This window comes from Propithecus coquereli, unplaced genomic scaffold, assembly GCF_000956105.1.
Source record: "Propithecus coquereli isolate 6110/MARCELLA unplaced genomic scaffold, Pcoq_1.0 Scaffold301, whole genome shotgun sequence".
Taxonomy (NCBI): domain Eukaryota; kingdom Metazoa; phylum Chordata; class Mammalia; order Primates; family Indriidae; genus Propithecus; species Propithecus coquereli.
This window is the reverse complement of record NW_012148631.1, coordinates 995,827-1,013,121: the sequence shown is the minus strand read 5'-3', so window position 1 is coordinate 1,013,121 and position 17,295 is coordinate 995,827. Positions and strand designations below refer to the sequence as shown.

The window sequence follows — 17,295 nt, the reverse complement described above, 5'->3', positions numbered from 1 at the left end:
AAGCAATTAATCATTTGCCAAGTACCATGTAAGTATTTTACTATACTTTCATTTAACTCTAGGACAATTCTAAGAGGCAGGTTCTATCATCTCCACTTTACAAATGAAGTCAACTGATGCTCTGAAAACTTGTCCAAGGTCACAGAGCTAGCAAGTGACAGAATTATGATTCAATCCCAAGTTCATCTAACTCTCAAGTTTAATCACTGACCTTTCCCTTTTTTTTTTTTTTTTTTTATAAAATTCACCATCCTGAAGAGAAGAAGGGAAGATTTACAGATTCCAAATACTACCCCAGGAGAGCTAGGCACAATAGATGAGGGATCAGGATTCTACAGATTGGCAGAACATTGGAATCTTTCTATCTTCCAAATGCTTTTCTGCTACCTCTTATTTGACTAGAAAGATGACCAAGAAAACCCTGGAAATTAAAAGGGCCTCTATACTTGACTTAGGAGTGACAAGGAAAGGGGACCCTGAATAATCTAAATTTCACTCTCTAATAAGCCTTTGTGAGAAAGCAGAGGAATGGTGAGGGAGTTAGTTTTAGTTGAAGTAGGAACCCTAGGGCTATGCTTAGAACAACATCAGGCCGAGAGCAAGAAATACTTTGATTTTTCTTCTCCCCCTATCTACGAAGAAAGATTTATACCTCCCTAGCAAAGCTAGTGAGGAAACATTAGAAAAAACAAAAAAATCAATAGTTGCTGAATACACTATTACTAAATATTTATTCCAAGATTAATTTTTAAAAAATATAAATGGATCTTTTGATCAATTTAAAAACATTTTTTTTCAAATCACAGTTCTAGAAATAACTATATAAATACACTCTTTGCAGGAAAAGATCGTTTCTTTGATATATTTGTACCTGTAATGCTGACACAAAGTAGGTTTAACAAGTCATTTATAGTGATAATTCTATACCTTCATTCTTTGCATCTGTTCTCTATTAAATACATTTTGCTTCTTTAGCGACTGATACTTGATTTTCATACTGATAAACTGACGTTCCATTGCAGCCCTTCGATCTTCCACCTAGAAAATATTAACATGTTTAATTGTTCTTGCAGTAAATGAAAGGCCAATTTAATCATGAGGATACTTATAAGTACCTCTGCAAACAAAGAGTTGCCTTTACTATTGGGATCCAAGTCTCGTTGGAGGGCCTGGTCCAACTGCACCTGAAGATCTTGATTTGCTACACGAGCTTTCTAAATTCAAAAGAAAACAACATAGCTAATAGAGATTAGATTAGCATGAAAACAACTTATTATAAATTGAAAAAGACGATGTTACTATAATCATAATACCTCTAGGGCATTACAGTAAGAAACTGCTTCTTTTTCTCGCTCTTCTTTTTCTTCTTTAAGCCGGTCTACCTGGCGCATTAAGTTAGTATTCAGACGTTCTAGCTGTTCTTGTCTGTACTGTAGTTCATTCAGTTCTTCTTTGAGGGTGGCCTATTCAATAGGATTTAAAAAAGAGAAAATTCTCTTGAATAATCTTTCATTCAGCAGCTGCTCAGTTTGTCTATCAGTAGTGGTTCACAACCAAAATTAAAACTAATGAACTAGCCAAAGGTTGTCAGGTGTATATTAAAATAATAAAAATTGCTAAATTTTTCAGTAGGGAACAAAATGAAAGTATTTAGAGACCGCCTTTTTTCCCCTGTACTTTTAAGGCTTTAATTTTTAATTAACCTTAGCCTGCAATGAAAAAACCATGTTCACATGCATCTCGACTTCTGCAGCACCAACATTTTATAACAAAAACTAGGATCAGAGTACATACTTCTAAATTCTTCCAGAGGTTTCATTAATTTAATGGTAAAGCCTGCCTTACATAATCATGTAATCTAAAACTGTATTATGAAGTAATACACCTAAAACTACCACAAAACATTTAATTAGTTAGATGAAAGTTACATCAAGAAATAATTCAGACTTCAAACTCGCTCTTAAGAATTAGTACATGTAAAAATATAAAAGAAAAAAAAAACCCTGAGAAACACATGCCATAAAAATTACCTTCATACTCTCCGTTTCTGTCAATTCAATTTGAAGAGCCAGCATCTCTGAAGACATGCTTTCGTGTACACGCTCAGACATTGTCCGCAGTTCCTCTGATTTACAAGAGAGGAGTTCCTTTTGATGATCTACTTGGTGCTTCAGCTGCTTTTCGCTAAGCCTAGCTTCATCTAATTCCACTTTTAGTTTTTCTATCTAAAGCAGAGAAAAAAAGAATCTTATAAAAATACTTTATAAAGGTATTTTCTTTCTGAAAAACATCAATGATTGACCCAAACTTACTGCATAATGAGACTATTGGGATTTCCTATTTGGCCAAGGCTAGGCATCTTTTAATAGATAGTGACATACCTTGTCTTATAAACATAGACATAATCCATACAACTAATCACAGTAGGTCTGTATTCCTTGCAAGCAACCAGAAGGCACTGTGTTACTGACCACTCGGCCTCTGTGTGAAGAAATGAATGGCATGAACAGAAACAATGAAAGCAGGCAAACTGATTAGAAGGCTACAGTAGTAGTCAAGGTGACAGATGATGGAGGTCTAGAATAGTGGCAGTAGGGAAGATAGATGTTTTGTAGGTCAAGTTCTTCGAACTTGTTGATGGATTAAATTTGAGAAATAAGAGGAAAAAAGATATCGAATAAAACTCCAAATTTTGGCACAAGTGATTTGAGAACATCGGTAAAACTAAAAATATTTGACTAATTTACTCTTTGCTCTACCAAAAAAAGCCATCTCTATAATTGGCCTTGCCGTAGCCCTTTTTTCCCCCTATACAGTGAAAACTACTGCTAAAATGAAAATAATATCCAGAGGGAAAAAAAGAATACATCATTACCAGTTGTTAGTGTCTTAAATCAGATTAGTTTCAGACAAGCTGGATCACTATCTGCCAGAGCGGTATGCAAGATGATACTATGTATTACATAAGAGCATATTTAGTTCTATGTGTTTTACTGCACATTAGAAAAAATAAACCAGCTTAAATATGTAATATCATTGATATCGCCACTTAAAAATGAGAAAACATTTAAAAAGAGTTAATTTAATGAGAAATTAATTAATATATGGTACACAGAAATAGAAAAAAGATGTCACACAAAAACTGAAAATTGGAAAACAGGCTTCTGCGGAGAGAGGACAAAAGTCAGGTGAGTTTTGGTAGAGAGGTGTGTGGAAAAATTAGAGCACAGACTATTAGGGCACACAAAGACGATCCATGATAAAAGTTCTGGCTGGATTCCTTAGAAGCAACCTGAAAGCATTGCGTAGTTGAGAGTACCAAAAGGGGATGGATGATCACTAACCAATCGTTGCACTTATGTTTGAAAAATGGAGCTAGTATTATTATAACATGTTGTTAGACTAAGCATGGTTATTCAGTAACATAGCCTTTCGAGTCAGACAGCCTCAGTTCAAATCTTCACTGACAATTTCTAGCTCTAATTGTGTCCAATTTGCTCAATCTGTCTAGACGTTGGCTCTCTCATGTTATATGGTATCTTCTTTACAGAGTTATTGTGAGAAGTGGATCATATATATTAATCTTCAGTAAACAAATTATGAAGTACCATTTCTAATGTATATCAATTTATAAGAAACTACTGGTTTGTTTTACAGAATTACAAAGCATACCACTAGCTGCAGTAAAGGCCAGGTGACTAGTCTTTCTGCAAGGGGACTACTGTACTATGCAAGGAGGCCATGCTGGTCACTAAACTATTAATAAAACTTCATCAGAAATATCTAGTTACTAAAATTAAATAACTATTTAATTAGTATAATATTATTTACACAAGTCTCTTAGGTAAATTCCTGTTTCTCAGTGTTCCCATGTCCTATATTAAGATAATGTAGACCTTCAGCTTATCTATTTTGCATAGCTGGTACTTATAAGAAAATTTTTCTCATCTAAAGTTTATAGATGGCTGCATAAACGTGGAATATTTTTGTTCTGAAATACACAGATATTCAAACCTTATTTTTTAGTTCATTCACTTCCTGTCCATGGCTTCTGTTTAGTTGTTGTTCTAATTTCTCCAGGTCTATTTTTTGTTGTTGTTTAATAGCTTCACATTCACAGCTCAAACTTTCCAACATTCGACTCTTGAGTTCAACTTCTCTCTGAAGAGTATATTTTTCTTGTTCATAATTCTGAAAACAGATTCAATTACAATTCAATTACATAAAAATAGTTTAAAGCCATTACGTACAATCAGTTTTCATCTTCAACTGTTTTGTTTCCGTTTCACACATTTGCTGCTTTCCAAGTAACAATCACGTTAAACCTCAAATAACTTTGTGGCTAATCAGTCTTAACCTGTGAGGTGTATTTTGAGACTATGTTGAAGTCCATGCTTGAGATACCTAACTGCTTCTATGCCCTATCAAAGAAGTAAAGAATGCCCCATGGTATGTCAACATGTAAAGTAATCTCTGCTAGAAAAAAAAAAAGGAGTTAATAGCACTTAATTTTCCTAGTGAGAATTATTAGTTTGATAATGAGATACTCTATTTGTAGCTCTGAACAAAATAAGTAGTCAAAAAGAAAAAAAAAAACGTGAAAAAGAAATACTGAATTAGCCCTTACTTTTAGAATGTAGTCAGTGACCTGAGCGATGCTCACAAAATGTCTAGCAGAATGAATACAGTGCTGAGACAAAGGAGCAATTAAAAGTGCTTTTGCTTACTCACAACAAAGTTTACAGATTTAAAAAAAGGTATGTTTGAACTCCTTCAACAAACCTTTAAAAGTAAGATAAAACTCAATTAGAGGAAAAAAGACTCAAAACATTCATATCATTCTCCCCAAAGCCATTCTAGTTTAAAAGGCGGCAAACTGTTAAAATAACACTGAAATCTGACAAGTTATTACTCAGAATGATTAAGTATAACACAGTGTTATTTTCTACTATCATAGAGATTTGTAATCTTTACTTTGGCTTTATGACTTGGTATTGAATTCTTGGTCCAGAACAACAGTATGTGGAAAAACAAAGGTTGTCATTAGTTATTTTTATGTTCTCTATTTTTTTTTTTTTACCTGTTATATTTACAATGTTGAGATCCAAATTTAAATATATTACTGAGCATTTACTGAATTAAACTGATTTGTCCATTCATTCTTTCCATAAATATTTGTGTGCCAGGCATTAGGGATACAACAGTGAAAAAGACAGACAAAATTCCCTCTCTCAAGGAGCTTATAATCTGGAGATAATTAGTAATGTGGAGATTTAAAAGAGCAGCCATCATGTCAACTTTACATTACATAGTCAGGGTTGGCCTCTCTGTTGAGGTGACATTTAACTGAAATTTGAAGTTTGAGGATTCAAGGATTCAATCTATGAGCAGTAGGGGGATGAACAACTCAGAAAAAGGCAACAGCTAGTGTAATGTCCATAAAATGGGACTAGTACAGCCAAGAATAAGGGAAAGCAGTTTGAAATGAGATCAAAAGTTTGGCAGGGATCAGACACATAGGGATCTACCAACCCAAGTGAGGAGCTCAGATTTTGTTGTAAATATAATCAAAAGCTGTTTGTGTGGGTTTTAGTAAGGATGTGACATAATCTTTTGTGTATTTTTCCAAGACCACTTGGCTGCTGTGTGAAGGATACATGTTATGAATAGCAACAATGGAAGTAGGCAACCTGGTAGGAAGGCTCAGTAGTTACTCTAGGGAGAGATGATGGAGGTCTAGACTAGAGCGGCAGTAGTGTAGATAGATACCTCCTAGGTCAAGTTCTTAGAACTTACTGATGAATTAGATGTGAGAAATAAGGGCCTGGGAAGGGTAGGGAGTGCAGGGAGATGAAGAGAAGTTGATTAATGGGTACAAATATACACTTGGATAGAAAAAATAAGAACTGGTGTTTGATAGATCAGTAGGGTGACCATTAATTGATTGTACATTTCAAAATAGCTGGAAGAGAACAATTCAAATGTTCCTAGCATAAAAAAAGACAAATATTTAAGGTGATAGATATCCCAAATATCCTGATTTGATTATACGAATGTAACAAATTATCACATGTACCCCCAAAATATGCACATCTAATATGTATGAATAAAAAAATTAGGGAAACATACTGAGAAAAACTCCTAGATTTTTGGCTCAAGCAATTGAACGAATGCTATTACATTCACTAAATAAGTTAAAAAAATAGTAAGAGAATACTTGGTAAGTGAACAGGGAATCAACTATTCTGTCTGCATATGTTAATTTGAGATGTCCATTAGTGGGCAGTTGAACACACAAACTTAGACTTCAGGGAAGAACTAAGAGCTTGGTGTAGTGTCACAGGGCATTTGGATGTTACTTAGAGGCCTGAAACAAGGACGGTCACCTAGGAAGGGTGCAGACAAAACAAAATCTGGTGGTAAATGTGGTAAAAAGAGCAATCATAACTTGATTTTTCAAACTCAGAACACATTGGGTTGGAAAGAGTAACAGGAATCCATTTAGTTCACTGTCGTTTAATGGGGATGGGGTGGATTGGAACTAGATCTAAAATCCTCAGAGAATAAAATAGTAATAATGCTAAACAAGACAAATCTTTAATAGCTAAGCACATCCTTGCAGAGAGAGAAGTCCAAAGTCCTACCTCAGTCATGGTCATCATTTCATTATGGCATTTATCCAACTGATTCTGGAGTTCATTTTGGCTCTCCACTAGCTGCAAACCATACTGTGCAGCTTTTAGTCGCTCTTCCTCAGCCTCTTTAAGCTTGCGTCGAAGATTTGTAACTATATCTGCCTCCATGTTTTTCCCGTTTTTAGCCTACTGTAAACAGAGGAAATAAAACTACTTGAGCTTAAACAAAAAACTCCGTGCAATGATATCAGTAGAAGAAATATATTCAATCAATAATAATGCCATATGCACATAGTATTTTTTCTTAACTTGTAGTCAAATTTGCATTCTTGTTTCAAGAGCAAGAATTGTTGTGACAATATTATTACTTGATTTGAGACAAAATCAAAAAGAGCAGAGCAGAATACATCTAATCTTGCTTCTATAAAATTCACCATAGGGAAACTATTTAGTTGTTGTGTGCTAAGCCCCCTTAAATGTTAAGGTAGGGTTGGTCTCATAATTGTACCACTATCCATGTAATCAAAGTTAAGAGAATTTTAAAAAATCAAGAAACTTATATTAGCATTACTGCTACTTAAAATATAGAAAGGCAGCTTTGAAGGTTCATAAGGTAAAGCAAGGAATACCAGGTCTGTGATTTGTCACAACTGTGTTAACTTATAGAACATAATAAATCTGCTTTCTTGAAAAGAGACTAATATTTTACTAGGTATTTATAAGAAGCATGCAAAATAGAAACCATATTCAGAGCAATTAAAGGACACTGCTTTAGTTCAGATTTTCAAGCAAAGAGTTAGACATTAGATACACAAACATTCTAAAGTCATTCCAAAGCCCAGAGTAGAGGATCTGACAATTTAAGAGGATCATTTTGGCTGCTATGTTGAATAGTTAAGAGGGGAACAAGGTTGGAAGCAGAGAGACCATGTGAGACAATGGCTCAGACTAGGGTGGTAGCATAGGAGGCAGTGAGAAATGGCCAGATTCTATATATGATTTGAAGGTAAAGTCAATATGATTTTCTGACAAATGGAATGTGGGATGTGTGAAAAAGAAAATTCAAAAATGCCCCCAAGCCTTCTGGCCTCAGCAACTAGTAAAACAGAGTTGCCATCAGGAAAGAAGACCAGGAATTCAAATTTAGACCACGAAAGATGTTAAGGAAGCAGTTGGATATAAGAGTAAAAGAGGGGTCTAGGCTGGAGATATAAATTTGGGAGTTATCAGCATAAGTCCTTGAGACTTGATATCACTAGAGGATGAGCATAACTAAAGAGAAAAGGACAAAGGATTGAACCCTGTTATTAAGTAGGGAAGAAGACAGCAAAGTATATTTAGTAGTGACCAGTGAGGTAGGAGGAAAATCAGAATTAGGTGTTGTCTTAGAAGCCAATAAACAAAATATATTAAGGAGGTAGGGGTAAACAATCATGCCAAATGCTGCTGCTAAGTCAAATAAGGTAACAAAGGAAAATTGGTGATTGGCTTTGAATTTATAGAGGTCACTGGTGACAACAAGAACACTTTTGATATACAGGTAGGGGGCAAAGCCTGACTGGCATGGGTTTGAGAATGGTAGGAGACGATAGCAAGTCTAATTTTGCTGCAAAGGAGAGCAGATAAATGGAGCAGTAGCTGGAGAGGAAGTAGGAACAAGTGTTTTGTTTCTTACGTAGGCCATGGGAAAAATCCAGAGAAGAAAAACTGATGACAGACACTGGAGAACTGCTAAAGTGTATAAAGTTAATTTATTCAACCTAGAGTAGCCTCCCTTGAATAACTACAGCCAATGTGTGCCAGACATTGTGGTACTTTGTATAATCTTATTCAATCCTCTCAACAACCCAATGAGGTAGGAAGTATTTCCTCCATTTTACACATATGCAAATTGAGGCACAGAAAGGTTAAGTAACTTGTCTATGGTTATCAGCTAGTAAGTGGCTAAGTGAGATGGGAACCAGAATCTAGCTGCAAGGCTGGTGCTCCAACCACTTTTCTGTCCTGCCACTCAAAAACAGCATTTAGGAGATAGGGAAAACACTGGGAATCATGCTGCCTGAGTTCTTATCCACCTCCACTACTCACTGGCTGCATGAACTTGCACAAGTTATTTAATGGCTTGTTTCATCATCTATAAAACAGGGACAACACCACCCACCTAACAGGGTTGTTGAGAAGATTAAATTAGATGATGGATGAAAGCAATTAGGGCAGAGTCTGACACCAAGCTGAGGAAGTGAGTGCTGTTCAACAGAAATATAACCCTAATCATTTATGTGATTTTAAATTTTCTAGGAGCCACATTTTACATTTTTAAAAAAGTAAACACAGGTGAAAAATTAATTTTAAACGTTTTATTTAAATACATCCAAAATATTACCATTTCAACAGGTAGTCATTATAAAAACTAATGAGATATTACTCTTTTTGTGTACTATCTGGAAGGTGGTCTTGCTAATAACCTATCTAACGAGGAAAGTAGACTATCAAACCGAAACTGAGGGAAATAAACTCACAACTACCCTTTGTTTAATTAAAACGCGTGTGTCCTAACTTGTTATCTTTGAGTTCTTTTTCAGCCTTGAAAAAGTTCCGGAGTGGACAGGAGTGCGAACTTCCCCTGCTTCCTCAAGAAGAGACAGTACCAGATGCCTCCCGCCATCAAGAAGAAAGAAGAAACTAATTTCTGCTATCAATCTGCTACGTGAGAAACAGAAAAGGCTAACACAGCATCTTGACAGCCGCTTTTGTTATCAGGCCCCTGAAGCAGAGAAAAAAACCATTTCTACTCTTTAAAAGCACCAAGCAATTTTCCTCACCGCCCATTTCTTTCCTCCCTGCGTGTGTCGCGGCCACTCTTTCTTTCTCAGGAATATAAATAAACTTTTAATTTTGTATATCCTAACCACTATCTGGGAATTCTTTCTCCCCCCGCCTATGGACTTCACATCCTAACACTATCTTCGAAATCCACTGTGTATTTTACATTTGCAGCGTTTCTCAGTCCGGGCTGTCACAGGTGGCTAGTGGCTATCCTACCCGGCAGGGCGGACCCAGTGGCTGTTACCATTTTTAGGGCCCAGGCAGCAGACCCACCCTTCCACAGTCATCCAGAATCTCCAACGGAGGAGAGACGGTCCAACAGAGGATTGAAACCGGCTCGAAACCCAGTTTATAAGACTTCAGGGTTCCGGGAAGAAGGTGTTTCAGCGACAGGCCTCCGCCGAGCCCCAGGCCCCAGGTTGCTTTAGGGTCCGCTCAGCTTTTCACTCTCCACCGCTCTTGTCCACATCCACCTCCCACCAAGCCCCTTGCCCCTACCTTTCTCCACACCCGCTCCCCTGCTGCGGCAACTGGCGGCTAACAATTTCAGAGCGTCCAGATTAGCGGACGTTAATACCACTTCTTCACAGAGACGCCGGCTCGTTCACTCGGCCAGCTCTCGGGTAAGCGCCAGAGCATTTTGAATGCAGTTCCCGCGAGAACCCCAGCTCTCGCGAGACTTTCCGCCCACACTGCGCGTCAAGGAGAAAGTGGGAGACCCATCCAGCAGAGCGCCCCGCCCCCTGCAGAGACTGCGCAGCTGCACGTGGCGAGAAGTGGACCCGGCGCAAGCGCAGACTTAACCCCTTGGCTCGTTAACTTTACCACGTGTTGGTTTCCTGGGTGTCTTGCAGGTATCTGCATTTAGTTGCCGTGTTGCCAGGTTCTGCTTGTTTGCTGTTTTTTTACGACAGTGCTTCTGGAGGGCCAGTGTAGCTAAGCTGGGTGGTGGAGGATCACCGTTGTCGCAACTGTGCCGACTAGACCCCACTAGCGGTGGATCTGCCAGTGTGCCCTCTGAGGACCCTTCCCTCTGGTATCTGTCTTATGGTTCCAGTAACCAGAACCAGTGCGACGGTGCCTAAAAGCATCATATGGCAGAATCACAGTTACCATTATAGGACAGGATGACAGTTATCATAATGGCTTTACCAAATGAGCCCTCCTCGTGTACTGAATTTTACAGATTATCTCATTTAAGCCCGCAAACAGCCCTATGAGGTAGATGATATTACCCTTCTATTTTTACAGAGAAAAAACCCCAGAAGTGTCTTGTCCAAGGGGAAGAATTGGAATTTGAACTAATGCAGCCTAATTCTAGAGTCCAAGCTCTTGTCCAAGCACGTGTTTTAAATAATAATGTTTTTTAAACCTGATGTCTATTCATTATTCAAAAATTCTTGCCTATTTGAGGAGGTGGCTTTAATTCTTTTTTTCATTATGAGTTTTTCCTTCTCTATTGGAGCTTCTCTATCAGCAAATAAACATGCCATAATGATTTCCATTAAAAAAATAATCATAGCCTCCTTGACTCCAACCAGCTACCACCACATTTGTTTGTTTCTCTTTATAACAAAAATTCCTGGAAAAGAAAGGTTTACACTCACTATCTCCATTTTCTTGCATTTTATTCTCTGCCCCGCCACCACCACTTCAACCAGGGTTTGGTACCCACCAATACTGTGAAATGTCACCAGGAGGTGAATTTCTGTCTTGCAAAATCCAGTACTCAATATTTAGTCCTTACTTCTCTTGACATTTGACAGACTCGACCACTCTCACTGAGTTATTTATGTCCTGAAATGCCATGCTCTCTTTGCTTTTCTCTTCTCAGTTTCCTTTGCAAGCTTCTGTGTCTCACTGAGGTAGGCCAGACCACAAAGAGTTGATCTGGGTTTTCAAATTGGCAACAATGATGCCTTCAAAATGCTCACAGTATAGCCTAGCAGATGCATCTGGGATGCATCTCCAGTGAGCCACATGCTCATTCGTTTGTAATCACCACCATGTTCTTGGAAAAATGAAACAAATTCCATTTTCCCTATCATTTGACAAAAATTCTGTAACTCAGGAGCCAGGAAGACCCTGTTCTAGCCTAGGCCAGTTGTAACTGGCTGGTAGTTCAGAAGTTCTATCTGAACTTCTTTTTTCTCTTTTGTTACAATAGAAGGTAGACCCCACATATACATTAATGTTTCTTTCAATTCTATTTTGAAATATAACACATATTTTAATCTGTTAATTGAGTGACCGCAATGTATTAGGCATAGCGGAAGGAATTCAGAGAGATGGTAAACCCAACTACTGTCTGGAATGCTCACAATATAGTAGAGGATTTTAAAAATATGTATAAATAACTACAAGGCTGTATATAAATGTCATGTGAGTAGTATGTGCCCCACACTAAAGGCATTGTGTGAAAATAGAGTTCTATATTGTCTGGACATTTCTTTAAAACTTCACAGTGCAGGTGGCACTTCAAGCAGGACCTTGAAGGATGGCAGAGCTAAGGAGGAGTGCATTCAAAGAGAGGGGACAGCATTGGCAGAGTCATAGAAGCTATCCATATCATAAATTAAGGTCATTCTTCAGGAACAGTCTGGATAGGGTGCTGCCGATACCACCACTGGACGCTAGATGTCACAAGTAAAGTAAATTCTAGATTGTCTCTGCTTCCTAAGATAACTTATACAGTATTTCTGATTCCATATGCAGATCCCCATACCCAGATGTGGTATACATACCATGCCTTAAATACCAAAGGTCAGGAAAAAAAGGTATATCTGTCATTTTCAGTTTACATAAGGAGAGGTAGGACTTTGCCTTCTCACACAGGGGTGGATTCACCAAGCAGAGGATGGGAGTTTAGAAGCTGGGAAACAACACCCACCACCACCATTACAATTCATAACATTATAGCTGTTCAGAACTGGGATAGATTGATATAGTGAACTTGCCATCATTCTTTCATTGTGACTGTTCTAGCAGAAATGAGGAGATAAGTTATCAGAAATGCTGTAGAAGGGAATGTGACGTTGTATTGAAAGCTGTATATGTTTTGACATGAACTTATTGAATGATCATTTTTGGTACCAAAAATGAATAATTTCTGTACTGAAAGAACTTAGAATTTAGTGGAAGAGACAATTACCAAACAGTAAATTCCTATCTAGAGGATGGCTTAGACTTTCTTGTTCCTTCACATTATTAGGTGGAGCTACAAGCTCGTCTTTGTTGGGGTCAAGTGAAAACAAGCTCAGCACTCTGAAGCACAGAGTCTGCAAATAAGGAATGGATTAATAAAGTTCCAGGATTCGCAGGATGAGCTGGGAGATAAAGTTCTGGATGTTATACTCAAGGCTGTGGTCACTGAAACCTGGAGAATGGCTGAGATCAAGAAAAGAGGCTTGGAGAGAGAGAGAAGAGACTTCGGAGATTGTCCGAATCCATGGAACATGAGGAGAATAAGGATCCAACAAAAGAAACAGAGGAGCTATCTGAGAAGGTATCAGGAAATTTAATTGTCACAACTGCCACTGTGATAATTAGATATCAAAATGAGTAATTATATCAACAAGGCAGATTTGACTGTTCAATAGTAATAGTTTATGATGAAACCCAGTCTGCAGTCTCTCCTGGATCTGCAGTGTATACCACCAGCTTCAACTCTTAATGAGCCTCATTGCTGTACATTTTTTTCCTTTAAATAGATGCAGTCCTCACTCAGAGCAAGGGTGCACCTTCCCAATATTGCTATTTATTAGTTAACTCCCCGGAATCAATTCCTTTCTTCTTTTCCTGCCAAAAGCGTTCTGATTATTCTTTGGGAAGCTTATCTTTCCCTCTGTTTTCAGCCATGTGGATTCCGATCCTACTCTTCATCTCTAGGATATCCCATCACCCTGGTTATAGTAATTGGTTCAAAGATAGGCATGTAACTGAATCCAAGCCAATGAGATATAATGAGATTTTTCACTTGGACTGCTGGGAAAGATACATTTTGATAACCACCTCTGTTATGGACCAAATTGTGTCTCCCTCCAACCCAAATTAATATGATGAAGCCCTGACTCCCGTGTGACTACATTTGGAGATATGACCTTGAAGGGTAAATGAGGTCTTAAGGGTGGGGCCCTAGTTGATAGGGATAGTATTCTTATAAGAATAGGAAGAGACATCAGGGATAGATCTCTTCCCCCTCCCTGACCCCTGCTCCATGTGCACACAAAGGAAAGGCCATGTGAGAACACAGCAAGAAGGTGGCTATCTGCAATCCAAGAGAGAGGTCCCACCGGAAACCAACCTTGATCTTGGTCTTTTAACCTCCAGAACTGTGAGAAAATAAATGTCTGTTATTTAGACCACCTAGGCTGTGGTATTCTTTTAAGAGTTGCCCCAGCAGACTAATCCAGCCTTTGTACTTAAACTTTTTAACCCAGAGCTTCCAGCTACCATATTGGGTTCATGAGGGACAAGTCTGCTTGAAAATAGAATCAAAAGCAAAGCTGATAAATAGAGAGGGAGAAAAGAATCCTGGTCATGTCGTTTGTATCAAGCCACTTGTGAAGCTAGAACTATCCCTGAACTGTTCAGTGTTTGCTCCAACCAAATGTCTTCAATTTGAGTTTTTTGTTGCTTGCAACATAAAGAGTTCTAACCAATACACACAGTAATACTTGTGCCTGAGCTTGAGCAGACGAATACTAACTAACCTGTCAAGTTCTCATTTTACATTTAGGATTTTATGAGGCTAAAACTGAAAGTTGCTAATTTCCAGAGATAGAATCTGGGGATGACTTCTTTGAGAAAAATGCCTTGGTTGAACTAAAAAGGAAGGTTTAACCTAAATGAAAGGGTTTAGTGGATCGTAAAGGAAAACAAGGATTCAAACACCTTATAATTCATTTCTTGGCCCCACTTCAGGTTTCCACCACACCACATTTAAACTGACTTCTTTAGGTGATTTAAGCACCTAACTAAGCCAGTTAGAATTAAGACTGCATGTTTATATCAGTTACGTATTTTACTTGCTGAGAAGAATACCCACTCTAGTTAAAGATACATGTGTATATTTAAAAAATGAGAGCCCTAGATCTTGCAACCATTCACGAGACTGTGCTTGCTGTTAATACTTATGAACTCCTATCTTCCAGTACCCATTGTATATTCCTTTTATTTTCCCACAGTACCTCAATGAATTGGGGTTCTTTATCCAGTAGAGTGACAAAATCTTCAGTGCTGAATAAAACGTATTCATTAGTCATGATTTATGTCGCTCACTATTCTGTTGGCCCAAGTATATTTATTTGACCCAAGTCATAGAGGGATGGGATAAAATTTAGGGTCTTGTTCTCTCTCTGAAGGCTTGAAATTGTGACACTGCTTTTCTGTGTGTGTGTGTGTGTGTGTGTGTGTGTGTTTCAATTCGTTTGAAAGAAGTGGTTGCTGCTTTGATGTTATAATGCTTAGTTTAATGTATTTTATTTGTAGGAAAAACAATTTGGGGGTTCACACAGTAGACAAAGAAATTGATGAGTCTGCATCTCCAACTAAGCAGCTAGATACACCTGTTCAGAAATACTAACCCAGGAGTCGGGAACCTTTTCATGTTAGAAGGTTGTATTAATTTAGCTGTAATCGAATAAGGCCACATTCAAGAAACTTCAATCAGATATACTTTAAAATGCACATTATTTTATAAAAATATAGCTACTATGTATTTAATAATTTCAAAAAATGGAAACTATTTGTTAATTTTAAAGTTAACTGACCTTTTAATGACTTTGCTGTGTCTGCTTTTTGTTGGAAAACATTTGAATATTTGGTTGCAGCATGGAGATCCACAGTTTCAGTTGATCCTCTAGATGGGTATCAGTCATTTGTGACGTTAAGGGCATCTTGATTTGGCTTAGATAGGGGAATGTGGATTTGCAGCAATAAGGGATTGAAAAGCAAGAAAGCATTTTTTGGACATGTTGCCAAAGGCATGGATATTCTACTGAATTTTTCCATATTTCAGTTGGATCTTTCTTAGCAGGAATGACTTAAATTGTTATCTACTGAGAGCTCAATGTCCATCTGTAGTTCTTTAGGTGCCTTGGTGATAGCAACTGAGTGAGACCAAAATGCTAATTTGAGTGTGATGTCATGATTCTCAAAGTCAATGAAACTTTCAATGTATTCACCAATTAATAGATCTATAACAGCTGTGTATTCTTCAAATGATTCGCATATATCATCCTGCTCATCAGTGACCTTTGCTAATGGGGAAAATGTTCATCTGAAATTTACTTTTGAAGAAGAAGTGTTTTGAAAAAAACTTTTTTGAAAATACTTGGATTTTTTTGTCGTGTGTCATATATAGACTTAGTTTAACCTTGCAAAGAAATATTCAAGTTGTTTTTATTTGACATATCACACAAAAATGCTGCATTCCTTTAGAAATCTTCTTTCAATAATTCACATTGCTGATTCTGTTCTTCATAAAATTTAACTATCTGTTCTTGCAGAGATAAAACTTTGGCTAACACCTGACCCTGCCATAGCCAGTGCACTTTAGAATGATATGGCAAATCCACACTGAATACCTCATCTTTCAACTTTAGCATGTTAGGAAACTGAAGATGCCATGTTGCAGTTGCAGGAATATAGTTAACAGCACTTATATCTTGTTGCAAAGTGTCCCTTAAAATAGTAGCTTTAGCACAGAGATTTTGCTGATGCAAGATAGAATGAAAAGAAATGAGAGCATCTGGATCTGTTAATACTTATTTTTATCTGTGCAATAAACCCTTCATGTTTTCCTGTCATGGAAAGTGCACTGTCTGTACGTGCACTCACTAAATTTACCAAATTAATCCCAATTTCACATTTATCTTGAAAGTTGTTGAAGATATCGATTCTTCATTTTCTGTTTGCAAGAGCGCCCAAAGTGAGTAACTCTTTGTAGCAAAGAAAATCTTCTGTTATGACCCGAATGAAGTATAAAAGGTGTACCAAGTCAGTAGTATCAGTTGATTCATCCAAAGAGATTAAATAATATATATTTTCCTTTGAAGTATTGCATGAAGTTGTTCTGTTAAGTTGAAGGCTAATTCATGCTGCTGATCAGTTATGGTTCTCCTTGAAAGAGGCAGTTGTTTGTACTTTGAAATGTTATAGGAGTCTAAGCAACCGACAGCTTTGACAATGCATTCTTCCACAATTTCTATATCACTGAATGGCTTCCCTTTTTTCTTGAGTATGTAAGCCACTTTATAAGTTGCTTCAATGGCATTATTTCTAGGTCTTATTGCTGCTTGAAAAAAAATTGTCTTTGCTTTTGCTTTTCATCTTTTAATTTCTGCAATACCACGTTTTGTACCTCTCCCTCTAATTTAAAATATTTGTGGTCCTTATGAATGTTATAATGCCGATGAGCATTGAGTTGATATTGCAGTATCACAAATCAAGGAAATCATCTTATCTTTAGCAGAAACAAGATAATATTGCAATTCCCAATCCTCATTAAAAAAATCTGTTTTCTTCCTTCAGTGTTCTCCTGGTGTTCTTTGACATTATGGGCTGTTAAGCAGACAGAATTAAAAATACTGTTCAGCTGTGCAACTATTCACAGATTGCACTTCAAACAGAAACACAGTGCACTGTGTTTCTGGTAACAAAAGCTGGTAACAGACTGGCATGCTCAACCCCCATAAACTCTCACCAACCAGCCTCTGGTGCCAGTCAGGCAGGGGAAGTTAGAACTAAATCACGAGCATAGCAGCTGTTGATTTAGCCCCTATGGCTTACTGTTGTTCTAATTGTGCTGGCCAATCTGGGAGGATTATTTCAT

The 17,295-nt window shown here is 37.5% G+C and overlaps 1 protein-coding gene across 1 annotated transcript in view; it reads right to left on the bottom strand.

Annotated features, from left to right (window-relative positions):
* Positions 1–10,018, bottom strand: part of SPDL1 (spindle apparatus coiled-coil protein 1) — a 20,202-nt gene extending 10,184 nt beyond the window's left edge. Inside the window, exons 1-7 of the mRNA XM_012649698.1 lie at positions 9,960–10,018; positions 6,645–6,824; positions 4,015–4,191; positions 2,031–2,225; positions 1,314–1,463; positions 1,116–1,214; positions 928–1,038 (exon numbers count right to left, since the gene is read on the bottom strand). Of these exons, the coding sequence (XP_012505152.1) occupies positions 928–1,038; positions 1,116–1,214; positions 1,314–1,463; positions 2,031–2,225; positions 4,015–4,191; positions 6,645–6,803 (891 nt within the window). The 5' untranslated portion in view covers positions 6,804–6,824; positions 9,960–10,018. The remainder of the gene's footprint in view (positions 1–927; positions 1,039–1,115; positions 1,215–1,313; positions 1,464–2,030; positions 2,226–4,014; positions 4,192–6,644; positions 6,825–9,959) is intronic.
* Between the last annotated feature and the right edge of the window lie 7,277 nt (positions 10,019–17,295).